Source organism: Muntiacus reevesi, chromosome 12, assembly GCF_963930625.1.
Source record: "Muntiacus reevesi chromosome 12, mMunRee1.1, whole genome shotgun sequence".
Taxonomy (NCBI): Eukaryota; Metazoa; Chordata; class Mammalia; order Artiodactyla; family Cervidae; genus Muntiacus; species Muntiacus reevesi.
The window spans coordinates 76,682,642-76,710,385 of record NC_089260.1 but is presented as its reverse complement, the minus strand read 5'-3'; the positions used below and the strand labels follow the sequence as shown (position 1 = coordinate 76,710,385).

The 27,744-nt window shown below is 50.4% G+C and overlaps 2 protein-coding genes across 2 annotated transcripts; one reads left to right on the top strand and one right to left on the bottom strand.

Moving 5' to 3' along the window:
* The first annotated feature begins 731 nt into the window (after window positions 1-731).
* CCDC166 (coiled-coil domain containing 166) lies at window positions 732-2,782 on the top strand. Its single transcript, XM_065902611.1, has 3 exons — window positions 732-1,423; window positions 1,517-2,465; window positions 2,589-2,782. Exons 1-3 carry the CDS (start codon window positions 983-985, stop codon window positions 2,780-2,782), a joined length of 1,584 nt encoding a protein of 527 aa, XP_065758683.1. The 5' UTR covers window positions 732-982.
* Window positions 2,783-10,865: 8,083 nt separating this feature from the next.
* On the bottom strand, window positions 10,866-21,471 carry ZNF623 (zinc finger protein 623). The gene is made up of 2 exons (XM_065903596.1): window positions 21,345-21,471; window positions 10,866-14,782 (listed from the first exon to the last, which is right to left on the bottom strand). Exon 2 carries the CDS (start codon window positions 14,692-14,694, stop codon window positions 13,210-13,212), a length of 1,485 nt encoding a protein of 494 aa, XP_065759668.1. The 5' UTR covers window positions 14,695-14,782; window positions 21,345-21,471; the 3' UTR covers window positions 10,866-13,209.
* Between the last annotated feature and the right edge of the window lie 6,273 nt (window positions 21,472-27,744).

Genomic DNA, 27,744 nt, shown 5'->3' with positions numbered 1-27,744 from the left:
GGACAAGGTACTGGGGTGGGGCTGGGGCATCCCTCTTGCCAGGCCCCCTTCGTGTGACCTCTGCCAGAGACGCAGTGCACACACGGTGGGAAGAGCCCACTAAGGCCCAAGTCACAGACCCAGTGCTTTCAGGAGTCCTTGCGCAACTCGCTCTGTGCCTCAGTTTTTCCATCTGTGAAATGGGAGCAGGAAGTGCTCACCCGCGGGTCAGACACACAGCCCAAGCCCATTGGTACTCCAGAGAAGGGGCGCTCACCCCAAGTCTCCAGAACTCAGCAGGGAGGGCTCCAAGGCAGAAGGAACAGCAAGCCGGGGCAGGAAGTTGTGCCCTCTTGGTGGCCTGGCCGGGTAGGGGCAGGAGCTCAGCCAAGAGAGCGGTAACCTAGGAACAAGCCGGATGGGACACTGTGCTGCGGCCTTCAGGGTCCAGGGCGAGGCTGTGGGAGAGTCCGCCAGGAAGGGGGTGGGGGGCGGCCTTGGCAGAAGTTGAGCAGACTGCCAGCGCCTCTTCCTGCTAGATTCAGAAGCAAGCCCAGTGTGGTCCTCCGGGGAAAGCCAAAGTCCTGCCCGTCTGGACTCTGATTTCTGCAGGGCAGGCACACGGGCCATCACGCACCGACTTTGAGTGAGGGAGTTGGGGGGAATGGAGAAAGAGGGGCGGTGGCGGGGTGGGGGTGGGGAGGCGCTGCGCAAGCAACAGGTCTGGAGTTGGGAAGGGCGACTAAGTTCTGTTTCCATGGAGACCGTTCCGGCTAACCGACACCACTAACTGAAGGTGGAGGAACCCTGACTGACGGCCACGGTCCGGTAAGAGCCCACTGGTAAAGGTTGGGGACAATACCTTGATCCCTGATTGACTCCAAACTCCTGATTCTGCCTCCCGCAGCTTCGTGACCCTGAGACGCGTCCAATCTTGCCAGAACATTCGGGCTTGGGGTCGGGGCAGGGATGAATTAGAGGACCGGGCTGCGGGCCCCGACCCATGGCGCCCAAGAAGAAGAGCGGGCCGGGCGCCCGGCGCCGGGGGGCCGCGGCGGGAAAGGGCGCCGAGCCGCCGCTGTCGGAGCGCGGTCAGTATCTGCAGCGCGAGCACAAGCTGCTCTCTGAGGAACTGGACGCCTGTAAGCAGCTCGATGACCAACTGAGGCAGGAGAACGACTTGCTTGACAGCGAGGCGGCGCGCCTGAGCGAGGAGAACCGGTTCTACGCGAGCTATGCGAGCACGCGCGCGCAGCGCCGCGCCAACTCCATCGTCACGCTGGAAGAGCAGAACCGCGTGGACCTGTCGCAGATCCACAGGCAGCGTGCAGAGCTGGCGTCGATCTACCGCGCGCGTGAGGACGGGCTGCGCGCGCAGCAGCTGGAGATGGAGGCGCGCGCGGCGCAGATGGCGCAGCAGGTGCAGGAGCTGCAGCCCTACAAGGTCAGTGCGCGCGCGTCCGCGGGCGGGCCGGGCGGGGGCCGGGCGAGGTGGGTGCGCGCCGCGGACCGGTGCTGACCCGTGCCCCGCCCGCAGGAGCTGCAGCTGGAGCACCTGGCCGGAATCCGGGCTCTGGAGCGCGAGCTATTGCATACGCGTGTGGAGCACACGCAGCTGCTCGACCGCGTGAAGCAGCAATTCCTGGAGGACAAGGCAGCGTTTGAGCGCGAGGCGCGCCAGCGCGTGCAGTCGCTGGCGCAGCGCGCGGAGCGGGAGGCGGCGCGCGCGCTCTTGGCGCACATCCAGGCCATCAGAGTGGACAATGGTCGCCTGCGGCAGGAGTTGCTGCAGCTGCGCCACCAGGCCAAGGTGCTGCGGGACACGCGGCGCCAGTTGCTGGAGCAGCGCGAGCAGCTGCGGCGCGAGCTTGAGGACACGCGGGACCTGGCGCGCGTGCACGGCTGGCTGCGCCGAGGCCCCGAGGGCCCGCCGCTTTGGGAACCGTCGCCGGCCGCTTCTGACCCCAAGTCTTTTCCCTCCAAGACCCCGTCGCGCGCGACCTTCCCGGTCCCATTAGTCCCAGCCTCCCAGAACCCGTCTCAGGTCTTAAGCCGTGCGGATTCTTGGACCCCGTCCCTGCCCTCGAAGGTCTCATTTCCTAGGCTCCCGTCACTGATCCCGTCGCGTGTTGGCTCCAGGGTCCTGTCTCTGGCCCCTTCGAGAGCTAGTTCAAGAGTCTCACCCCACGACCCATCGCACGCGGGCTCCAGGGTCCAGTCCTTGTCCGTGTCTCGCCCAGGTTCCAGGGTCCCATCCCTGACCCCATCCGGCCCGGGGTCCGGGGTCGCGTCCTTTATACCATCTCGACAGGGCTCTCAATTCGCTTCGCGGTCCTCACTGCATGCCGCCTCACAGAACACCATCCTCTCTGGGAAGCTCGTCCCCAGGGCGGGCTCTTGCCCTCTCCCAGTCGAAGAAGACAGCGACCGTGATGCTGCAGATGAAGCCGCCTCCGCGGAGCCTGAACCTACCTCGAGGAAGGCTAGTGAGGCCAGAAGGTGGCGGGGAAAGGGGTTGTCCAGGGGGCGGGTTTGGTGAGTGGATTATGAATAAAGGCGTGACTCCCTCCTCCACTCTCCGCTCTGGCACTACCTGCTTCGCTGTCCAGCGTTTCCGGCCAGCGCAGGGGCCACTCATGATGGCTTCCAGTTTTCAACCTGCAAGGCTGGTCGTTCTCTGCTTTGGGTGTCTGCCGGGACTCCACAGCTGGTTGCACTGGCAGCGGCAGAGAGAGACGACCACGCCACCGTCCTGCCCACAGGGCTGATAGTCTGGTGGCAGACATGGATATCGGGGGCATGAACAGGTAGTATGCGAGCAGGGAGGGAGTCTGGCAGGCCGGGGAGGCGCTGGTGGAGAGTCTCAGGCCCTCGGGAGCTATCGGAGGGGCTGGGCTTTGTTCTGGCGCCAAAGGGAGCCGCGGGAGTTTTTATGTTTAACCTACTGGGGTTTTTGTTTCTTGCCCTGCTGGGCGGCTTTTGGATTCTCAGTTCTCCGACCAAGGATTGAACACTGAACCTGGGCCCCGGCAGCGCAGTGTCCTAACCACTGGGGAATTCCGGGGATAATTTTTAACTTTGATTTTGCTGTCAGACCCAGTGCGTGGAGGCCGGGTAGTACAGTGTCCATCAGGTGTGGTTTGCATTCCTCGAGGCTGTGTCAGGGAGGTAAGTGTGGGGGAGACCAGGCCCCACGCACCCTCAGCGCTGGCCGAAGCGGTAAGGATTTCATGACAAGCGCAGAGAGAGGTTTCACCGGGTCGGAAGAACCGACCGGCGAGGAAGCCGCAGCGAGAGAGGCCGGGGCGCTCCTGGGCGTGGAGACCCCGAGGGGCTCCCCGGTCTCCCCAGGCAGACGCGCCACGGTACCCAGCGGACCTGGGCCCTTTGGAGAAAGGAGTTCAGACCGCAGCTTTCCAAACTGGGCCCCACCCCCGCACCCGGACACCGCCCTTGGAAATTTAAATATTCTGGTTCTAGGCTGAAAATCCTCAGAGGCGCCTGGCAGCAGCAAACACAAATTCTCTGGGAAAAGTTTGTTTGAAATCCAGGACAGTCAGGTTCTCAGAACTGATTTCAATTTTAAAGGGTCTCTTTAGAGATTTGGGAAAGGAAGTAAAGCAAATTGAGTCTGTGGCAACTAGTGCCAGATACAAAGTTGCTCCCAGAGGTCAGAGTAGCAAAGTAAAGGGTTCTGATTGGCCAAAAATGCAACAATTTCAGCATCAAAAAGGATGTATTGAATAGAAACACATCAAATACATAAAATACATGAACTTAAAATGCAATAACCTAGCATTCTAAAAATTGCTAGATTCCGAATTCCCTGATGGGCCAGTGGTTAGGACTCTGTGCTATCACTGCAGGGAACCTGGGTTCAATCCCTGGACTGGGGACTAGGGTCCCACAAGCTGTGTGGAGGGGCCAAGTGAATAAATAATAAAATCTGGTAAACAGAGACTCACACATCCAGTCTGCCTTTCCCATATGACCTGAATGTCAGGATAAACAAATTGTTGATGAAGGAAAATTACATACAGAACTCCACCTAATATAGGTGTAGAAAAATACTCAATCATGATGGTTGCTAAAGTCTATGGGTGGAATTTTATGAGGGTAATAAATGGGTCTAGCTAACCCCTGAATCCATGAATGACCCTGACTTTACTAAGAGTGAGATATGAAGTGCCTTCTGGTGTGAAACAGTAGCATCTACATCAAGCAACCTATACAGCATTAGAAACAACATTCATATAATCCAGCTTCTAGTTGTAACTACCAGGATACAAAATACAGGGGACAGAGGAATGTGTTAAAAGGCAGAGATCTAAACCTCTATAGGACAAATGACTCTCCTTTTTTGCCAGAAATGAATAGCAAAGAATTTTTTAAAAGTATAGAGGAGAAATTGTTAACAAGTATCAGAGGCTCAGGGCTCCTCTGGTGGTTCAGTGTTAAAGAACCTGCTTGCCAATGCAAGAGATGAAGGAGACACAGGTTCGATTCCTGGGTTGGGAAGATCCCCTGAAGAAGGAAATGCAACCCACTCCAGTACTCTTGCCTGGGAAATCCCGTGGACAGAGGAGCCTGGTGGGCTACAGTCCACAGGGTAGCAAGGAGTAGGGCACAACTTTGAGACTAAACAACAGAGACTTAAGAAACATTTCCACTAAATGGGACTTGTGGACCTTGCTCAAGCCTTTGCTTTAATTTGTAGTGTTAAATCAATGAAGTGTTTTGGTAACCAGGAAGCTAATGGACAGCAGCACAGTCCACAATCCTCTTCCCAGCACTGACACTTCACTGCCCTCCTGCCTGGACACCTCGGGTCCTCAGGACCTCTAGTCCGCTAGTTTCCATGAAGTAGCTCCCTGAGAGACAGCTCTGAGTGGGCACTTGTCAATTTCTTTGTAGTTCTGTTATTTTATGTGTGCTGAAGCAATTATGAGTTGCATATGCATGTAGAACTACTGGCTGTCCTCTCTGCACTAACTCTGTCATCAGTCTGCAGTGTTCACTGCTACCCACAGCCTGACAGTAATATGGCAGCTCCAGCTTTTAGGGGGCTTGTCTTGCACCCCCTTTCTACCAGTGTCAGTTTTATATTTTAGATGTGTCCCTAGAATCAGTAAATGTGGTTCTTGTATCTTATTATTTTTAATATTTACTTCTTTATCTGTTTCTGACTGCATCAGGCCTTAGTTGTGGTGCATGGGCTTAGCTGCCCCCCATCATATGGGATCTCAACTCCCCAACCAGGAATGGAACCCGCATCCCTCTCATTCTTGTATTTTAAAATACAGTCTGACAGTCTCAGTCTTTTAAGTTCGGGGCATACTTTACATTGGTTTACTTGCAGTGTTAATAGCAGTATTCTTTTTTATCAGTTAATTTTATACTTTCTGTATTTCTCCCTTTGTGTTTCAGCTGAACCCTCCTCCTGCTGATTTCACTGTTTCTCTGCTTGTGTGACAGTCATACTCTTCTCAGTCAGTGGTCACCTGAGAAGTGTTAATGCACATTTGAACTATAATTCATGGAGATATCTTGACCGTCCTCCCAGCCCTTGGAATGCTTTAGATTTCTGTCACACCTTCCTGACTTAGAACCTGCTGATAACAGGATTTTAGTCCTCCCTCCCCAGTGACTCACGCCTGCTCCACGATGGAAGGGGAATTTAGGAGTGGGGTGGGTGCTAGCATCATTAAGGAAACCACTGGGTGTCCTGTGTCCCCCCTGCCATACAAAAGACTCTGACGTTCCAGACAGCAAGCCACAGGCTACCACCAAATGGTGACCAAGACCATCCATTTATGGCTGAAAGCCAACAGCTTAGCCAGATACCCGACTGGATGATTGGGGATCAGATCCCACCCTGATACCTCCCCAGGAGATGGGACCAGGACAGAGAGCCCATACCCACAGCACTGCACACATGGAGATTCTTGGGTATTTCTCCCCAAATCAGATACTTCCATCAGGGCTTCATTATCCTTCACCAAGTTTTGAGAATAAGCCACAAGCTCCGCCCCAAACTATGCAGACCTGGTCTGCTCAGATCCAACTTCTGCCCAGATGATCTGTTCAGAATCACCCTCCTCAGGATCCCAAAGTCTCTGGCTACAGTGAGTCCTTGTGTCTTTCCCAGGTGAAGCAGGGAGCCCTGCTTCAGACATCCATCGAGCTATTCCTGATGATGCAAGAGAGGACAGTGTCCAAGACACCTTAAGAAAAAGGCCAGCAGGAGAAAGATGCCTAGTTCCCCATGTATGGGATGAAACAATGAGGTCACACTACAGATCCTACAGACATGAAGAGTAGTGTTACTTCTGCTCTGACCAACTCTGGCCAACAAGTTCAGCAACTCAGATGAAATGGACAAATTCCCTTATAGACATAATTTTATGAAACTGACAAAAGAAGAAACCTTGTCACAGAAAAAAACACCGGACTGAGCTGATTCACTGAGGAACTCTACCAAACCCTCAAGGAAGACTATACCAATCTTAGAAGCCTGTAGGAGAACAAAGGAAAGCAAACCCTTTCCAGCTTGTGTTATGAAGCCAGCAAAGCCTTCACCTGATAAAGACATCACAAGAAACATACAAAAATACTTTCTCATAAGCAGACACAGAAGTCCTTAACAAAACATTAGGAAGCCCAGTACAGCCATTTACTAAAAGAACTCTGTATCACGTCCAAGTGAGTTTATCCCAAGAACACAATGTTGGTTTTATCTCCAGTGCCTGGAGTGAGGGACTCCAGTGCTGGAAGGGTTCAAGAAATTCCAGGTTGGTGAACACATGGCAATTCAGGAGAGTAGTGTTTGGAGAGACCATGGAAGACCATGGGCCATTTCCCCATACTTTCCCTATGGGTCTTCCATCGGGCTATTCTGATCCTTATCCTTTGATCATAAACCATGATCCAGTGAGTTAAATGTTTCTCTGAGTTCTGTGAACCACTCTAGCAAACTAATCAAACCCACAGCCTCTGCTGTGGTAACCTCCAGATCTATAGCCAGTCAGAAGCACAAGTGACAAACTGGACTTTAAAGTTTGGCCTCTCAGCTGTGGGGAGAGAGGCAGCCTTCTGGGACTGAGCCCTTAACTTGTGGCATCTGACATTATCTCCAGATACAGTGTGTCACAATTCAGTTAGTTGCTTGGTGGTGTGGGAAAAAACACACATTCGACATAGGAATATATTTAACAAATCATCTACTCTCAAAACGACAAAACAATGCTAAGCAAACTTTAAGATGGAAACAAATGTAGCGATGTCCCCTGGTTATGGGTATCATCAGTTCTCCCTATACCAATCTAGAAATCCAACACCACTTCAAGCAAAACCACAGCAAGGTTTTTTTGGTTTTGTTTTGTAGAAATCAACAGGATGACAATAAACTTTACATGGAAAAGCAAACGACATCAAATAACCCGTCTTGAAGAACAAAACTGGAAGACTTACACTCTCCTTGATTCTAAGACTACAGTAATTAAGACAGTGTAGTACTGGCACAGACATAAATATATAGATCAATGAAACAGCAGAGAGTGCAGAAATAGACTTACCCATACAATTAGGTCGGTTTCTTTGTTTTTGGTGGTGCCAGGCAGCTTGCGGGACCTTAGTTCTCTGACCAAGGAACGAACCCGAATCTTCAGCAGTGAAACAGTGGAAGCTTAACCACCTGACTGCCAGGGAATCCCCCAGTTAAGTGTGTTTTATGACAAGGGCATCAATGTAATTCATACCATACCCCAAAATAATTTAAGATCGATGTTGGACCAAAATGTGAAAGATGAAACTATAATGCTTCTAGAAGAAAAGAAACTGAAGAATCTTTTCCTAACCTTCAAAAAGATCCCATGGTTTTACAGGAAAGGCAGGTCCTTTTGTGATGGCTACACTTCAGAAAGATTATCCCTTCGGTGAGCAAATCGTACGGCAGCAGGCCAGGACGGGATAACGGAAGACAGGGAGACGATCACTGGCCACTGAGATGGTCGAGTGGAGGAATGAGTGGGGGCCCGGGCGGAGACGTGGAGGGTGGAAACGGAGAGGGCAAAACTCAAGGCGATTCCTCAGTTAGAGCGCCAGTCATCTCGGCCGATGGGCTAGACAGGAGCACGCGGCTCCCCCCTGTGAAGGAGTCCTGAGCGAGGGTATTTTTTGGTACTAAGCAGGCAGCGGGGCACAGCGGCTCCCTCCGGAGCGGTCCAGGTTGAATTCACAGAAGTCGAGACTGCCCAAACCACCGGGCCGCCCAGGGAGCGCGCAGCCGGAAGCAGAAACAGGCTCAGGCCTGATGAGGGTGGGGGCCAGCGCCAGGAGGAGCATCAGGCCGGCGGCCGCACCTTGACTTGCTGGCGAGGACCCGGAGGTAACCTCACCTGGGAACTCTACAAGTAGGCCAGACGGGACCAGCCCTGACGCACACGCCCCAGCGGAAGTGCTTCTCTCACCGCCGGAAGTGGCGCTTCCGCCCGTTTAGGAGTTTGTCTTAGTGGCATTGTTTGCCCGAGCCCGCCGGATTCGTCCCACCCTTCCGGGCTGCGGGAATAATGGAAACACGGCACGTCAAAAATCTGTGGAATGCAGCTAGAGCGATGTTTAGAGGGATGTTCCTGGATTTAAATATTTACAGAAGAAAGCTCTAAAACTAAGTATCTAAAATTCCACTTTTTTTTTTTTTTTTTTTTTTAATGTTTATTTTTGACTGTGCTGAGTCTTCCTTGCTGGGAGGCTTTCTGTAGTTGAGGAAAGTCGGGGGCTACCCTCTAGCTGTGAGCGGGCTTCTCATTGCCATGGCTTCTCCTGTTGCAAAAGCACAGGCTCTAGGGTACAGCCGGCTTCAGTAGTTGTGGGTTCCAGGGCTTCAGAGCCTCATAGCATGTGGAATCTTCTTAGACCAAGGATTGACTCCATGTCCCCTGCACTGGCAGATGAATTCTCAACCACTGGGCCACCAGAGAAGCCCCCCAAATCCTTCACTTCAGTTGATCGGTCGTGTCCGACTCTGCGACCCCATGGACACCAGGCTTCCCTGTCCATCACCAACTCCTGGAGCTTGCTCAAACTCATGTCCATCAAGTCAGTGATGCCACCCAACCATCTCATCCTCTGTCGGCCCCTTCTCCTGCCTTCAATCTTTCCCAGCATCAGGGTCTTTTCTAATGGTTAGTTCCTCTTATTGGGTGGCCAAAGTATTGGAGCTTCAACATCAGTCCTTCCAATGAATTCTCAGGACTGATTTCCTTTACAATTGACTGGTTGGATCTCCGTGCTGTCCAAGGGACTCTCAAGACTCTTCTTCAACACCACAGTTCAGAAGCATCGATTCTTTGTGCTCAGTTTTCTTTATGGTCCAACTCTCACATCCATACATGACTACTGGAAAACTCACAGCTTTGATTAGGTGCACCTTTGTCAGCAAATGTAACGGCTCTGCTTTTTTTATATGCTGTCCAGGTTGGTCATAGCTTTTCTCCCAAGGAGCAAGCTTTGACAAGGTGCACCTTTGTCAGCAAGAGTAATGGCTCTGCTTTTTTTAATATGCTGTCCAGTTGGTCATAGCTTTTCTTCCAAGGAGCAAGTGTCTTTTAATTTCATGGCTGCAATCACCCTCTGCAGTGATTTTGGAGCCCCCCAAAACAAAGTCTGTCATTGTTTCCATTGTTTCCCCATCTATTTGCCATGAAATGATATGACCAGATGCCATGATCTTAGTTTTTTGAATGATGAGTTTTAAGCCAACTTTTTCACTCTCTTCTTTCACTTTCACCAAGAGGCTTTTCAGTTCCTCTTCACTTTCTGCCGCAATGGTGGTGTCATCTGCACATCTGAGGTTATTGATATTTCTCCTGGCAATCTTGATTCCAGCTTGTGCTTCATCCAGCCAGGCATTTGGGATGATGTACTCTGCATATAAATTAAATAAACAGGGTGACAATATACAGCCTTGACGTACTCCTTTCCCAATTTTTTGTATAGTTCTGTGTATTCTTGCCACCTCTTCTGCTTCTGTTACGTCCATACCGGTTGTCTTGTATTGTGTCCATCTTTACATGAAATGTTCCCTTGGAATCTAATTTTCCTGAAGAGATCTCTAGTTTCTCCCAGTCTATTGTTTTCCTCTATTTGTTTGCATTGATCACATAGGAAGACTTATATCCTCTTGCTGTTCTTTTGGAACTCTGCATTCAGATGGATATATCTTTCCTTTTTTCCTTTGTCTTTTGCTTCTCTTCTTTTTTGTTATTTGTAAGGCCTCCTCAACCATTTTGCTTTTTTTTTTTTGCCAAAATCCTTATAAGTAGGTAAGACAAACCACCCAGTTTTAAAATGGACAAAAGATCACGTGGATTCTCCATATCATCACTCAGTATGCCTGTGCGTGCTCAGTCGTGTTAGACTCTGCAACCCCATGGACTGTAGCCTGCTTGACTCTTCTGTCCATGGAATTCTCCCAGCAAGAGTAATGGAGTGGGTTGCCATTTCCTCCTCAAGGGATCTTCCTCCCCTTCCCAGGGATTGAACCCAGGGATGTCTCCAGCGGCTCCTGCACTGGTGGGCAGATTCACTACTGCTGAGCCACCTGGGGAGTCCCATCATTCAGTAGGCAAATACAAAGCATAAAGCATAGAAGCATAAAGAGACACCCATATATGCCACTGGAGTGGATTAGATTTTAGAAGTGTCACCGTACTACATGTTGATAAGGATGTGGACCAGCTGAACCCTGACAGTGGCAAGAGAGGCCATAACCACGATGAAGAACTTTTTGGCAATTCCTTATAAAATTAAAACTTATGTATCTTATAATCCAGCAATTAATTTCCTAGACATTTACCCAAGTGAAATAAAAAGGCAAGTCCAAATACTTTTATATAAATGCTGATAACTGTTTTATTCATAACAGCCAAAACTGGAAACCCAAATTTCTACCAACAGATGAATGAATAATATATGATGTTGACCTTCACCCATACAATGGAACACTACTCACAAACAGCTCTGGAAACACAGAGCTACTTGGTTTAGTCTTTAAAACATGCCAAAGTGGAAAAAACCGTTTCCAGTAAAAAAAAAAAAAAAAAAACGTTTCCAGTAAAACATGCCAAAGTGGAATAAGTCAGACACACAGGATTACATGCCATATGAATCCATTTATGTGAAGTCCTAAAACAGGCAGAATGAATACATACTAACAAAGTGTTTACTTGGGCCTGGAGTGGGACCTGGGAAAGGGCAAGAGGGAACATTTTTTGGGTGATAGAAGTGTTATTTTTCTTGATTGTCATAATGGTTATACAGGTATATGGATTTGCCAAAATTCTGTACACTTACAATGAGTGTGTTACTATATGGCAATTGGACCTCAATCAAAGTTGGTTAAAATGGTCTGGTAATATATTTCTATACCATTTGAAACATCTGTTATGGGTGAGTCTTCCAACGATGGAGTACTATATGCTTTGTACCCACTCAAGGCTTCTAGAGTTGCTGGAATTTAAGAACTCAAGATATGCCCTCACGGGCAGTACATTCTGACAGCATTTCAAAACTGTTTTCATGTTCAGATAAAAGAAATTCGATGCAACAACTAACACTTTTGCTAGACAGTTATCCACTGTGTGATATAACTCACCTGCTTCAGATCAGAGAGGGAACCTCCAGGCCTCCTGTTTCTCCAGAGTCCCTCCCAGACCACCCTCTTTTTTAGGTGACAAGTGTCTACTTGTCCAGTTCACTGTCACCTCCTCCATGAAGCCGCCTCACATCTCCACACCAAACTAGCTGCCTCCTGACCTACACCCCTGCACAACTGGAAACATACTTCAACTCCAACACTGAACTCAGCTTGCCATGACCTTTCTGCCTCCATCAGACTATGGACAACTTCAGGACAGATGGTGTCTTATCCACCTTGGTTTCCAAGTATTTAGCACTGGTCCTTTTGATCAATACATTTTCAAATCAGTGAGAAAGTGAGCTGGAGAACAGGGAAGTGGGGAAGAAGTTGGGCTCAATCATGGAATTAAGACAGAAGAAAGTCATGAAGTGTATCAGGACTATGTGCCCTCTGAGTGAATCAGAGATACACAGAACACTAAATGAAGATGAGCACCCTCCCCACAGCACCCCCAAGCGAGTGGACAGTCATTCATAGACAAACTCTGAAGGCAAAACATATACAAGAGGCCAGTCTTACTCTGTTACTACCTGCAAGTGTTGAATGCATTACGAACAGAGACGTCAGCATGGCCAAGAGGAGGTATTTCCAGTAGACCAGCAGACTACGCTGTCACAAAACAAAAAAGGAATGACAAAAAAAAAATTTTTTTTTAATGTTTTAAATAACAGTGTAGATAGGACAAAGCAAGAGAGGTGCCAAGTGCACACAGACTGGGCTGTGCTTTTTATTGCCCTGCTCCAGATACCAGGGACACACAAATCAGTGAGATACACTCACGGTCCTTAACAATGAGAGAGCACACAGAACAATCAGAGCAAGCACAGTAACAAGAGGTGAATGGCCACCAAGGATCAGAAGTAGCAGAGGGGTAGTGGGCTGAACCCAACACGAAGCTTGGGATGGGTCTTGACTTGTGATGGGTCATCAGCCAGATGAGAGGGGGCACTTGAGCGTCGGCTAGGAGGCAGGAGCACCTGGATGAGGGGGCACATCCAGCAGTTGGTGCTACCTCTGTGACCAGGAGTGAACAGAGAGCAGATGAGGCTCCAGGAAGCCTCTGGATGCACGGTGGGGGGTTCAGAATTTCTCCTAAGGACCACAGGGAATCAAGTTGCGGTTTTAGGTAACAAGGTATCTTTCTCCAGCTTGCCATTCTGACTGATCAAAAATGGCTGAGGAACACTCTTTTAAAGTTATAAAGTTAGATACATAACTGCTTTAAAAGGGATTTAACTCAAGGGTGAATTGTTACTATGCAGTGGAATAGAATCTTTTTCTCCGAGGCCAAGCTCCTCCCTCCTACACCCACAGCTCTCCCATAACTGATCCAGCTCCATGCCAGCTGTCCAATCGTGTGGCTCTCCTGCGAGCATGTGCTCCCAACGGAGGACAGTAGGCCCCACTGCAGTCAAGTGAGAGGTGGCAGCCCCGCCCATCCATGACCCTGGAAAATGCTGACTCCTCCAAAACCTCACGAATCAGGGCCCCTGCCACTTGTTTCCAGCATCACTAAGTGAGCTCGAGGATAATTAGAAGTCTGTGTGCCCCCCCGGGCCTCCACATGTGTCCCCCAAGTGTACGGCTGTCTGACTCAAGGGAAGGCCCTCCTGGGGAGCCTCCTGACTGCTTTTAAAGTCTGGGGGTGGGGTGAGCTCCTTCCCATACTGACTACACTCATAGAGTTTCTCCTCAGTGTGGATTTTCTGGTGCTGAAGGAAGTTTGACCTCTGAATGAAGCCTTTCCCACAATAACTACACACGTAGGGTTTCTCTCCAGTGTGAATAATCTGGTGCAGGAGGAGCTTGGAGCTCTGAATAAAGGCTTTCCCACAGTCTTTGCATTCGAAGGGCCTGTCCCCAGAGTGGATCTTCTGGTGTTCGGTGAGGTGTGCTTTCTGGAGAAAGGCTTTCCCACACTCCTTGCACTCGTACACCCTCTCCCCGGTATGAATCTTCTGGTGTCGAATAAGGTAGGAACTCAGGAAGAAGGCCTTCCCACACTCATTGCACTCATAGAGCTTCTCCCCAGTGTGGATCCTCTGGTGCTGTGTGAAGTTGGATGTCTGGCTGAAGCGCTTCCCGCACTCGTTGCAGACGTATGGCCGCTCCCCAGTGTGGATGCGCTGGTGCTGGATGAGCTTCGAGCTCCGGATGAAGGCCTTGCCACACTCGTTGCACTCGAAGGGCCGCTCCCCAGTGTGGATCCTCTGGTGCTCGATGAGGTCTGAGCGGTGGCGAAAGGCCTTGCCGCAGTCCTGGCACTCGTACTGCCTCACCTCCGTGTGGACCTGGAAGTGCCGGATGAGGCTGGAGCTCCGGATGAAGGCCTTGCCGCACTCATTGCACTCGTATGGCCGCTCCCCCGTGTGGATCCTCTGGTGCCGGATGAGCAGTGAGCTCTGGCTGAAGCCCTTCCCGCACTCCTTGCACTCAAAGGGCCTCTCGCGGGTGTGGACCCGCTGGTGGCGGATCAGGTCTGAGCTGTGACAGAATGCCTTCCCACACTGAGCGCACTTGAAGGGCCTTTCTCCCGTGTGTACTTTCTGATGCTCCATGAGATCCGTGTAGAGAACAAAGTCCTTGCCACACGCGTTACACACGTATAGCCTCTCCCTGCCATGAATGTGCTGATGCTCCGCCAGGTGGGAGCTCTGGCTGAAGCCCTTCCCGCACTCGTCACACCTGTGAGCTTTCTCCCCAGCACAAGAAGCCTGATGTCTGGCCAGCCCCGGGTTGAATGGGAAGCTGCGGCAGCCCTGGTGCTGGGGGGCCTCCCCCTCGATCAACTCTCTCTGAAGCAGGAGGAGGTCTGGGCTCAGGAGAGGGCTCCCTTCAGACTTACTCCCCACCTGTGCTGCCTCTGTCGTCTGGATCTTCCAGTGGGTGACTGTCACCTGCTGGAAACCCCCTTCTTGCGAGGTGCAGCTCCGCAGGCTCTGTGCATCCAGGTTTCCTAAAAGCCTCCCAAGTCTGGGGTCAGGGCCCCTCCCAGACGTGGGGGCTGTGAGCTCCATCACTGGGAGGGCTTTGGACACTGCCTTCTGCAGATTCCCACGCCCAGAAACCTAGGCTCCGAGTCCCCTTCTGGTCAGCAGTCAGCATCTGAAATAAAGCAGAGTAAGATCATCTTTCCCCTTCGTTATAAGATGGGAATCTGCTGGAGCAGATGGGGTAAACTGCACCTGGAGCAGCAGAGAGACGTGCCCCCTGCCCACAGCCCCGCTCAGCACAACACTCGGCTCAGCCTGCTGGCCTCTCCACTGGTATAGGGGGCTCCACCACCAACACCAGTTTCAGGGGACAGATGGGTTGATGGGCAGGGATGGGTCTGGACTCCACTCAAAATCAAGACATGTTTCCTAAGAAACACAGGAAGACCACTCTGACCCCCACTCGGTCACCCCCTGCCCAGCTGAGACGCTGGATGGGTGAGACTCACACGAGCTCTGGCCTGTTAACCCTGCTCCCCTGCCCTCTCCTTCCTCCACCACGTGTATCCTCTAGCCCTCCCCTTGGGGCAAAGCTCAGCCTGCTTCCTGATGGGTGTCTCCGTTCCTGCCAACGGAGCTCTCACGTTTATAACCACTTGCCCGACAGGCCCTGGGAGCTGCCAGCAGCTCCCACACATGGCTAACTCTCCCGAGAGACCATCTCCTGGCTTCTCCTCTCAAGAGTGCAACAGCACTCTCCACCCCAGGGATGATGGCCATGTGGCTTCCTCCAACGAGAAAACAGAAGCAATTAGATGAGAACACCCACCTTCTCCCACATTTACCACGCTACCAGTATTGCGCCCACACCAGACCCGCCCTCTGTACTGGGTTAAACATCCTCCTTGGAATCCGAGGTAAATGCGTCCACCTGTGCACCCTGCGCCTGCCCAGCAGCAGAGTCTGGGGTGGGAATGGTCACCACAGCACCACGCAGTCACCAGAAAGAACATCCATCAGCAGAAGAAAGGGCCAACTGAGGTGTCCTCCAGCAAGGAGGGCATCCCTGCACCAGAGTACAGGTGGACCTCCTGGGGTGACACCCAGCCCAAGAGCTCAGTGTGTGATCCTACTTCCACGGAGTTCAGACGCAGACAAAGCTGGCCATGGTGTGAAATTCGAGTCACGGATGGTCTTTAGGAAGATGGTGCTTGTGAGTACAGGGGGGCACTGTGCTGCACAGGTGTGTCTGCCATGGAAAAGCCTGTGCTTAGGGAACCTCACACCATTTCTGGGACGTGCCTTCAGCTCTGGAATTCTTGCCCCAACAAAAAATTTCTCCTTCAGCAGGAATTTGCTGAGGGAATGCCCTCTCTACTGCCAGCCCTCCATCACTACAACCCATCTGCTATCTCACAAGGCGGCAGGTCAGACACCAGCCTGACCCAAGTGGGTCCCTGCAAAGGGTTGCATGCGGTGTCAGTCAGGCTCAGGAAGGTCTAGAAGCTTGGGAAAACTGTCTCCACCTCACTCAGGTTGTTGGCAGAACATGGTTCCCTGTGGTCATGGGATAGCCCCTTGGGAGCACCCACACCTTCCAGGTAGGAGCAGCTCAGATGCCCTCTGCTTCTCTTCTGCAACCAACTGCAAAAACCCTGCTTTCCAAAGGTTCGTGATGAGCCCCACTTCTTGTCAAATGACTGAAAGAGCCCTCCCTTGCGTCAGGAGGAGTGCAGAACCCTGCCTGCCACACCCCAGAGGGGGCCTGGCCCATGACAGAGCCCAGAGTGCCCCAGTCTCCATGTGGGACAACTCTGAAGGGTCGTCTAGCCCCAGAACTCCACCAGCCTCAGTTTCCCCCTGCCGCCCCATCCCACCTTGCTCACAGATGCTTCCCCGAGTGCTCCCTCCCCAGCTGAGCCCAGTTCCCGGGAGCTCCGCCCAAGACCCCGTAGGACCACTTCTCTCCCCAAATCTGCACCAGTGGGAAGCAGTTCGCTGGCTGTGCAGCCCCACAGAGATGCTCCCAAGTCCCCAAGGGCAAAGATGTGCCCCTGAGGCCAGAGCCAGGTGGTGGGGAGCCGCTGGGGGCAGGAGGGCTCCCCAGGTTCCTTCCAACAGGCTGCTTTCCTTCTCGAGTGACAGCGCACATCTAGCGCACAGTCTCCCTGGACTCTTCTGCTCGCCTTTCCAACCATACCATTACCATCACCCGGAGGTCCCCCTCTAAGGGGAACTGTCTCTTATTATAATTCTGCAGTTTTCAATTGCATTTAAATGGAATCATATGGTTTGTTTTGTGTCTGCTTTTTATTCAATAGGCACCCACTTTTTTATAGAGCTAGAACTCACACATCATAAAATCCACCATTTTAAAGCACACAATTCAGTGCTTCTTAGCATATTTCTAAGGTTGTAGAACCTTCCACACTAATTTGAGCATCGTCAAGATCCCCCCCAGGTGTCTGCTGACGCTGAGCACACCAGGGAGGCCACCTGTGTTGCATGGACCTCAGTGTGGGCAGCCTTCATGGCGTGAACACATCGCTGTGTCCTTTCCACGATTCTGCCCTCCACCCCAAGGGGCTGGCAGCTCAGGGCTGGGCACGGTCCTGTGCTTGTCTTCTGGTCAACAGAGGTCCTTGCTCCCGCTGAGCCCTGGGACTCCTTCGTTTCAGTGGCTACAGCTAAGGCTGCCCTTGGAGACTCCCAGGAACTGCTGACACTGTGGACCAGTGACTGCCTGTGCTCTAGGCTCCTCCCCTTCCTGAGTGGATGCATTCATGTGGTCATCTACTCATGCTGGGAGAGGAGGCAGCATCTGGGGAGTTTAGACTGTGGCTGTGTGGACATGCAATGGTGCCAAGAAAAGGCCACAGGCCAGGGATCCTGGTTCCGGGCTGGAGGCAGCAACTGAGCACGGCCTAGTGTGGGGGTCAGAGGGCCAGCTGGTCAGCTACAGCAGACATGAGGCTGCTCAGTGTCTCTGCTTTGAGTGACAGAAATCCCTCCAGAAATTTCAGTGGACACAGAGCCAGCAGCAAACCACCACATTTCCAGAAGTCCCCTGATGTCAGGGGTGACCTGTGACTGATTCCAGGGTGCCACCCTCTAGCCCAGCCCGAGGGATGGGCACGAGGCTGCACCGCAGGCTCCTGGCGTGGGGGGGGGGGGGGGGGCGCAGGGCCCTCCCCCTGCTTCTGAGATGGGATATCAGAAACCAAGTTTACTGTTGGGAACACTAGTTTTGAATCTCCGTTACAGCAAGAGGAACCCATGCTTAAATAATGCTGTTAGACAACCTGACTATTCAGATGCAACACTCCCTGTGATGATGAAGACACTTAACCAACAGCAGACAGTAACAGTGAGAAGCTGCAAGTCTACTCGAAGCGTTTCTCTCCATGTGAGGTTTGCAACACAGCTTCCTGGAGCAGTGTCCCTCTTGGGTGCCCTGTGACATAGCATTTCTGACCACTGCCCAGTGAGATTCACTGACACTGTTCTTCTGAGTTAAAGGCCCACTAACTTGATTTAAATCTTTCTCCTGCTTACAGAAATTACTTTAATTAGTTATTTTTTTCAAGGCATAAGGGTAAACTATGCCAGTTGAGAAAGACTAAAAATAAAATTATTCTTAACCCCAGTACTCAGATTACACATTGACGTTTTTCTCTGACGTTTTTTCTGCACCAATGTATTATGAAATGAGGACCACACTCCTCAGTCTCATCCTATTTTACTTCACTTTTATACTGTCCATTCTGAGCAATTATAGACATAAGACCCATACTGTAAGAACACTTCAAGTGGTAAACAAAAATGAGGATAATCCCCAGCAATCCCAGAGACCACTGCAAGCTGTTCAGTTTATACACATTCATCCAGACTTCTGCTTAAACAAAAATGACGCATTTACTTCCATGCATGCCTTTTGTAGGTATAAACATGGGGTCACATATACCTGTCCATCTGTACACCCTCCCCCCACTTCTAACACATCCCCGAATCCTTCAAGTTCATTCACACAGGGCCCTGGTGCTCCGAGGCCCCACTACACTTCAGATGCCGGAGGTGCCCCTGGTGTCATGAGGAACGACATTCCCTGAAGTACTCGGCCCACCTCCCTTCCCCAGACTGGGGGAAGGAGTTAGCCGAATGAAAGGTCTGGGAGAATAACTAGGCACGTCGGACCCAGCCTCATCCACTGGGGCCCAGGTCCTGCTGCTCTGGGCCAGGAGTGTAGCACTATGGAGAGGCTGCGGGAAACCAGCGCTGCCTGTGGGCAGGCAGGACATGGCCTACCCAGACACTTGGCCTAGAGGTCCAGCATCACTCCAACCAAGGCTTGGACAAGTGGCGAGGTGAACTTTCGCTCTTCGTGGGCCTCATTGGTGCAGGCTCGGGAGGGCAGGAGAGGTGCTATTGATGAGCGTCCCTCAACCCCAACCCGGCACTGCTGAACTGGCCTGTACAGTCTCAGGCACACCTCCAAACCTTGCGAGGCAGACATGACCTCGATTACTTACTCTATTTTACAGAGGCTGAGAAAGTCAATTACCCAAGGCTGCTAAGCCAGTCAGTGGCAGAGCTTAGATTCAGAGTCAGGCCTGTCTGCCTCCAGAGTCCATTCTCAAAGATGTTTTTCCCTCCGCAAGTGTGATGTTGCTGTTACAGGGTATTTTGCTTAGAGCAGCTGGGATTTGTATTCTAAAAGTAAGCTTATATTTTAAATCTTGTTTTTTTTTTAAATCCAAACAAGGAGGTATATTTGGGTTTTTGTTTTGGAGGTGATATTTCCTGATTTTTTTTTTGTTGTTGTTTAAAAGGACTGTTATAACACCTGAAAACAGGCTTGTGTCTATTTATAAGAATATAGCTTTAAAATGTGTGCCTTTTCGTGATTTTCATAACTTTAACTTTTCAAGAAGTTTTTAAAATTATATATACTTTGCTTTGAATAAACGTTTATCTGAATATCAGCAATCTTTGTTGAGATGGCCGAGCCTCTGAGCTGGGAGTGAGGCCTACGAGCCGCCAGAGTGGCTCTGAGATGAGAGGGGGCAGTGCCCACTGCAGGGACGGGAAGCTGTTTGTGCACGCGCACTAGTAAAGGGGTGTTATAAGCCTTGGGCTTGCAAGTTACCAGTGTGGCTGTCTGCTGCTTACAGTCTAAAGAAAGGAAGCAGGTAGGTGTGCAGAGCTCCACCCTTGGGAGCAGCAGGAAAAGGGAGAGTAAAATGGCACCCAAGGAAGACAGGACTAGAGCTGCAGGAGAATCTGCACCCCCGCACAGCCCCACAGCCACAGTGTCACCAACCTGCACTCGTGCCACCACAGCCACGGGGGGACCAAGTGCCCCGCGCGTGCTTCTCTTATTTCCTGTGTTCACCACACAGTCATCCATGAGGTTCGGGGAGGTGACTGGCTTACAGCTGAGCCTGCTGCTAGCTGAACCACCAAACCACCCCACAGCCATCTGATTTTTGTTCCCAGGGCTCTGCCCAGATGTCAATGGTCCTCTCCTTTCCTGAGCAGTTCAGTGTCCTTTCACCGGTCATATTCCACAACCCGAGGCAGCTACTGGACGTGCCTGACAGTTCCCTGAACTGCTTCAAGGCCCTGCCCTATTCTGGGTCAGCTGCTTCTCTGAGCACCCCTTCCATTACCAGCTTGTGAACACGGTCTGGGCTTTCTCAGCTCCGCCGTGCAAGCCTTACCATCCCTAAGGCCTTTGCAGGAGAAATCCATCCCCATCTCTCCAGGAGACACTGGAGCTAAGAAGTTAGGCTTGTGAAAAGACATAGCAACTTCGCCCCGCCCCGCCCCATTTCTCTGCTATCTTTCACATGAGTGACGCTCTAGCTATTGCCATGAAGATACTGTTATTGTTACATCTAACGAAAGTCCCACCTCCGTGGACAGGACCAAGTCCTGTCATTCACTGGGACTGGAGCTCAGGAGAAAGATGAGCTCCAGAGAGGGCACTGCGGCCTGATTAAGAGCATGAGCTCTACAGACAAATTGCCCGAGTTCAAACGGGCCTCCACCTAACACTCCCGGGAACACAGAAAGGCATGCTACTCAGGCCCTGAGGCTCCCATGACTACGAAGCAGCCACTGCATGAAGGGCAAGACGTCCAGGGCACGAGCAGAGACGGCCTCCAGGACTGATATGACTTGAGAAAAGGACGGCGCCGCCCAGCATCTAGAGGGGATTCTCTTCTTCACCTCTACCCCGCCAGGGCAGCGGTGCCGTTTCTGCACCTCCTCCAGCACAGGCAGGCTCGAGGCGCCGGTCACTCTCCCAGCATCATCTGGAGAGCTCCCTCGAGCTCGAGGGAGAGGCCGGCGGGCTTGGAACAAAGGAGCGGCACTACCCACACCGTGCCCTTCACCTACCTCCAGGCCACCCCAGCGCCAGCAGTGGGCTTGCCCGACACTGACGCTGAAGCTGGGGCTCTACGCCTGGGGTGTATGGCCTCTGGAGCCGGGGAAAGGAACCAAGAGAGTGGAATCAGGCATTTACCCACACGACGTTCCCTGGGGAGAGAAGCTGCGGGACCCGGGCCGGACTGTAGTCCGGCGGGGGCGGCCGTGACGGCTGCTGGGAGCCGGGCTCACTGAGCCCGAGGCTCCTGGACCCCCGTGCGGGGCCGGCCGCGCTGAGCCCGCCCGTCCACCCGACTGGAGGACCCTGCCGACCCGCTCGGGGCCCGGAACGCGCCACTCACCCGGCGCCCAGCGGCGAGAGGACGCCGGAGCCCCACACGCGGACTGCCAGCCGCCCGCCCCGCTGACCGACCGACCGACAAAGCCCACACAGGAGCCCGCACGCCGCGGCCGGAAATCGGCCCGAGGGCCCGCCCTGAGAGCTTCCGGTGCCGCTCTAGGCGCTCCGGGGCCGGCCGGCCTCTCGGTGGTGCGCACTTCCGGCCGGGTGCAGCTGGCAGGGACCCGAGTCGAGGGCCGGGCGAGACTCCACCTCCCGCGTCCCTGAAGCCCTGAGCGCCGCCTGTCCCCCAGTGAATTGGCTTCCTCTAAGCTGTAAATGCCAACGTTAAAAACGTCGGCAGGCGGAGCTCCCTGCGCCCATCGCCCCGGGGCCCCAGAGCGTGCGCCCGCCCTCCGCCTTCGAGCTTGGTTGGAGGGCCGCTATTCAGAGACGAGGTCTGGCGTGGCGCGGCCGCCGAGGGCTTTCTCCTGCTTCCCGCAACGGGCAGCGATTCCCGAGACTTCCCGCGTCTTCCCTTCCCTCTTCAGTCACGAGGAGGGCCCTCTAACTTAGTCCTTTTTACAGTCCAGGAGAAGCCGGAGAAGGCAGGTCACTAGAGGTCACACAGCTGATGAGTGGCCAGGCCGATCGCCTCTGGAGCCACGCTCCTGGCCCGGCTATGCTGTTGGTCCTGTGGGCGCAAGGGTGGCCTCTGGGGACAGTCGTGGGAAATGCTATTGTCCCACCCCCCCACCCCCACCTCCCGGGTGGAACAGCAGGCATCCAATTAACCATCAGCTGGAGTTGGGGAATAGCAGCATTCACAAGCACCAGCTCTGTCAGGGGGTAAGATGCCAGGAGCAAGCAAGGGAGTCATTACAACAATAAGCCGTGCCAAAGAGGGGCACTGGGCCCTGAGGAACTGCTCCTGACCAGTCCCCCCCCCGCCCCCCCCCCCCACACCTATCTGCCCAACAGGGAAAGCTGCTTGGAGGAGGGGGGTCTTTTATGGAAGCCTGAAAGGATTGTCTCTTAACAAAACATGGACAAGATCTGTATGCTGCAAATTAAAAGATGCTGGTGAAAGAGATCAAAGAGGAGTTAAATAAATGGAAGAGTTAGGTAAATAAATATGTTCATGGATTGGAAGACTCAACATAGTAGAAATGTTAATTTTCCGTAGGTTAATCTGAAGGTCTAATGCAATTCCTATCAAAATTCCAGAAAGATTTTTAGTAGACTTAGGTAAGCTTATTCTAAAATGGATATGTACAGGCTATGCCCTAGAATTGCTTAAAACATCCTTGAAGAATAAAATGGGAGGACCACCACCTAATATTAAGATCTATAATACTGCTTCTGAAATCATGACAGTGTGGCATTGGTGGGGGGACAGACACCTAGGTCCCTGGAGCGGAATAAAGAACCAGGCACAGATCCACACCAATGCGGACTTTTAACAAAAGTGCAAAAGCAATTTGATGGAGATTTCAGTTCTTAATAATGCATCAGTGTTGGCTCATCAGTTGTTAAAAAAAAATGTAAAACAGTTAACCTTGGAATTTTTTTTGTTAAACTTTTGTCAATATTAATAAACAGTCTGTCTCAAATACCTGTGAGTGGTGCTAAGTTCAGATTTCATTTTCTCCTTAGGACCAAGATTTGCTCTCTATTTGAGAATCATGTTTTGCTTAACTCTTCTGATTCTTCTAGAATCTAACCTAATCTACTTTCTTTAAAGTGCTTAGCATCCCCATCACAAGTCCAGGGGCAGCTACAAGGTCAAATGTGATAAGTTTTCCCAAGATGTTTCATCTTTGGGTAGATCCAGAAAGTCTTGCATATGATCTTTTAATTGTTCCAGAGGATGTCTTCGTGATCACAATTGAGGTCAGGCTCCCAGTAACACAATACAGAACACAAAAAATGCTTCTAAATTTTTGGTCAAAATTCTGGCTTCTACACACACACCTTTAACGTCTCTAATCATGTCAGTGCCAGTAGTATCTACTTGCCCTTGGTAATTTTTAAAATCAATGCCTAAAATGGTAAGTTTATTTTTTTTCCAGTTATTTCCTTAAGTCAAATGAATGTTTCATTTAGACTTACATACATACAAATTCAAGAGAAATATGAATCAATACTACAAAATGTTCCTCAGCTACTATTGCAAGTACTGCACTGGTTCCTGAGTATTCCTGGAGTTATAGACTGGAACAGGAAGAAAAGCAAGAAAGATTTGACCCATTAGTTATTTTACCTTTTTTCATATCTGAGTGCCTCCACTGCTCAATTTGCCCTGCAACCCACAGATCTTGTGGTCTTCAAAAAATTCTGTCAAGGGGATGAAATGACAAGCTGCAGACTGGGAGAAAATATTTGCAAATCATATATCTGACCAAGAATTTGTATCTGGAATATATGAGGAATTCACTAAACAGTAAGAAAATGAAAAATTCAATTAGAACATGGATAAAAGATTTGACCAGAAATGTCATCAAAAAACAATATACAGATAACAAAAAAGCACATGAAAAGATATTCAACATCTTTAGTGATAAGGGAAAATACAAATTAAATTCATAGTGGGATATCTATCAGAATGCATCTCTCAGAATGAATCTCTCCAAATGGCTAAAATTAAATAAAAATAGTGAAAACACTAAATTCAGGTAAAGGAGTGCATCACTCCTGCCATACTGGTGGGAATATAAAAAGAACTCTGGAAAAGAGTTAGGTAGTTTCTTGCAAAGTTAAACATAAACTTGTCATGTGACCCAGCAATTGCATTTATTGATTATCTATCCTACAAAAATAAAAACATGTTCACAGTAAGGTCTGCATCTAAATATTTATAGCAGCTTTATTCACAACTGCCAAATGTCCTTTAACAGTTGAATGAACAAACAAACCCAGGTCCAGCCTCACGGCGGGGAGAAAAGTCTGCAACCAAAAGGAACACAATTCTAATGCCACATGGGCAGATTACGGGGCATTATCCTGAATGGTAAAGCCAATCTTAAAACATGATGACACCATAGTGACAGAGACTCAGGGTGATCTCCAGGGGTTACAGTCCTAGGGTGATGTGACTATACAGAAGTAGCACAAAGGCATTTCTTTGTTGCCATGGAGCAATGCTGTGTCCTGATCGTGGTGGTGGTTACAAGACTCCACAGGGGTGACAGAATTTCAAAAAATATACCCCTACTCCCAAGATTGCTGGAAGAAATATCAATAACCTCAGATATACAAATGACACCATCATTATGGCAGAAACCAAAAAAGAACTAAACAGTCTCTTGATCAAAGTGAAAGAGGAGAGTGAAGAAGTTGGCTTAAAACTCAACATTCAGAAAACTAAGATCATGGCTTCTGGTCCCATCACATCATGGCAAATAGATGTGGAAACAGTAGAAACAGTGACAGACTTTATTTTCTTGGGCTCCAAAATCACTGCAGATGGTGACTGCAGCCATGAAATTAAAAGACTCTTACTCCTTGGAAGAAAAGTTATGACCAACCTAGAGAGCGTATTAAAAAGCAGACATTATTTTGCCAACAAATGTCTGTCTAGTCAAGGCTATGGTTTTTCCAGTAGTCATGTATGGATATGAGAGTTGGACAATAAAGAAAGCTGAGCACCAAAGAATTGATGCTTTTGAACTCTGGTGTTGGAGAAGACTCTTGAGAGTCTCTTGGACTGCAAGGAGATCCACCAGTCAATCATAAAGGAAATCAGTCCTGAATATTCACTGGAAGAACTGATGCTGAAGCTGAAACTGCAATACTTTGGCCACCTGATTAGAAGAACTGACTCATTTGAAAAGACCCTGATGCTGGGAAAGATTGAAGGCGGGAGAAGGGGACAACAAAGGATGAGATAGTTGGATGGCATCACCAACTCAATGGACATGAGTTTGAGTAAACTCCAGGAGTTGGTGATGGACAGGGAGGCCCACTGTGCTGCAGTCCATGGTGTCACAAAGAGTGGGACATGACTGAACGACTGAACTGAACTGAACTCCCCAAATAAAGAGTGCATGCAAGACTGATGAAATCAGGTGAGGTCTGTACATGAATTAATACCATCATCCATTTCCTGGCTTTAATAATGTAAGATGTTTTATTGGGAAACACTGAGTGAAGAGAACATGGGAATTCTTTAGTATTTTGCAACTTCCTGTGAGTTTAAAGTTATTTCAAAATAAGAAGCTGAAGTTAACCCCAACATAAGTTAAAGTTAATGAGTATAAAGTTGTAAAATAAAACTTGATAAATGAAAAATGCCAATATCATGACTATTTTTTAAAATACATTTGAAAAATCTTGTACAGTGAGCCTTCATATACACAGTATTTAGTTTCTACTATTACTGTTTTGCTGTATTTCTTTATCATGTGTTTATTCCCTGAATATTCATTGAAAGAACTGATGCTGAAGCTGAAGCTCCAACAGGTGGCTGTTGGTCACCTGATACTAAGAGTTGAGTCACTGGAAACCACCCTGATGCTGGGAAATATTGAAGGCAGGAGGAGAAGGGGGTGACAGAGGATGAGGTGGTTGGATGGCATCAACAACTCAGTGGACATGAATTCGAGCAAACTCCGGGAGATAGTGAAGGACAGGAAAGCCTGGAGTGCTGCAGTCCATGGGGTCAAGAGTCAGATGTGACTTAGCGACTGAACAACAACAACAAATTACTGTTTTGCTATCTTTCTTTATCATGTATTTATTCAGCTGTTTATCTATCCTCTCTACTTATTCATCTTATTTTTCTGGTGCATTTCAAAGTAAGTTGCAGATATTAGTACAGTCCACTCCTAATTCACCATGCAAATCACCGACTAGACTATAATATGTTTATAGCAGACATTTTAGGTAAAGCTTAGACAGTGAAATGCATGTTTTACATGTATCCTTATATGAACTTTGACATATGCAGACACTTCTGTGACTCAAACCCTTATATAGATAAGGAGTGTCACCATCACCCCGAAGAATTTCAAGGCTCTGCATAGCCAGTGCCTCCCCCCTGCCCCCGGACTCTTAACACTTCTCTCAGTATTTTCACCGTAGATTGGTTTTCTCTGCTCTTGAATTTTAAAGCTGAAATGCTGAAATTTAGCTTTTTGAAAATATAGTTGTCATTAAATATGCTTATAAAAATAAAATATTTGCAGTTTGAGGTTCAATGTCCATCTAATTGCCGTGATAAAAAATCAGTACAGGCAACCAATGTCTACATCGACAAATATACGTGGTTGAAAGGAACGTGAATCACTTGATAGTGCAAAGTGTGCAAACACTGTGAATGCTATGGGGTGTGTGAGGAGCTCTGAAGCCACAGCCTGCAGCAGAAAGATGTTGACAGTCTGCATTCCTTTCAGTGCTGCGGCTTTTAAACCTCACCTCTCCCTCTTCCCTTTGCCCCACATCTGGACAAGTGGATGAGAAGGCCTGGGTGCTCCCTCCAACTCCCTGCCTGCAGGTGGGAATACCCTGGCTTACCCTCTAACCACCATCAAACCCCAATCCAGTCTTCTTTGCCAGGTTTTTCAAGCCATTTTCAGCGGGCTGCCTTGCTGCCCCCAGAAAAGCCTCCTCATGTAAGTAGTAAATGTTTTGCTACCTTCTTGGTGTGTGTGTGGCACCATAAGTCCACATCGCAATCAAATCTGGGGTGGGGTCTATCCCGTCGTGCAGCGTGACTGCCATAGAAGAATCAAGAGTAACGATCGTCCTCGCTACTACCAGCTGCGCTTCGTTATGCTGGACCAACTGCCTGCGTAGGATCTAGTCAGTCATCTGTCTCCTAACCTGAGCAGCACCTCCGCTGCTCCAAACCTTCTTGTACCTGGAAGCAGGACTTTTCCAACACCGGTTGGTCACAACCACAAACCTTCCTGGTATCTGGACCAGGTGCCTCTTTCTTTCTTTTTTTTTCTTCCCTCCCTCCCTTCCTTCCTGACAGAGTTGTACCAGCGCCAAGCCCAGATCCTGGGAGGCGTGTGTGACTAGCAGGCCCTTCAGCACCGGCCAGGCAGTGGAGAAGGTGAGGAACGTCCTAGGAACGGGAGGGTGCTAAAGTCTGCCCTCCATAGAGTCTCCAGGAGAGCTTCCTCATGTTGACTCCGAAGTACATTCAGACCCACGGAACTAGAACTTCAGCGGCAATGGCCCGTGATCTCTGAGTTCAGCAAGCGTCGCAGGTGTCCCAGGGCCGGAGCCCAAGGAGGCGGGGCGTGGGGCGGGGCCGAGGGTCGAAGGGGCGGGGCCTGTGGAGACAAAGCGGGGCGGGGCGGGGCGGAGCGGGGAGCTTTCGGGAGCCGAGCTGACCTGGAGCTCCAGCCTTGCCGTAGGCGGGCGGGACAGGGCGTGAGCCGACTTCCGTCTGCCCGCGCGGCGCCCACCCAGCT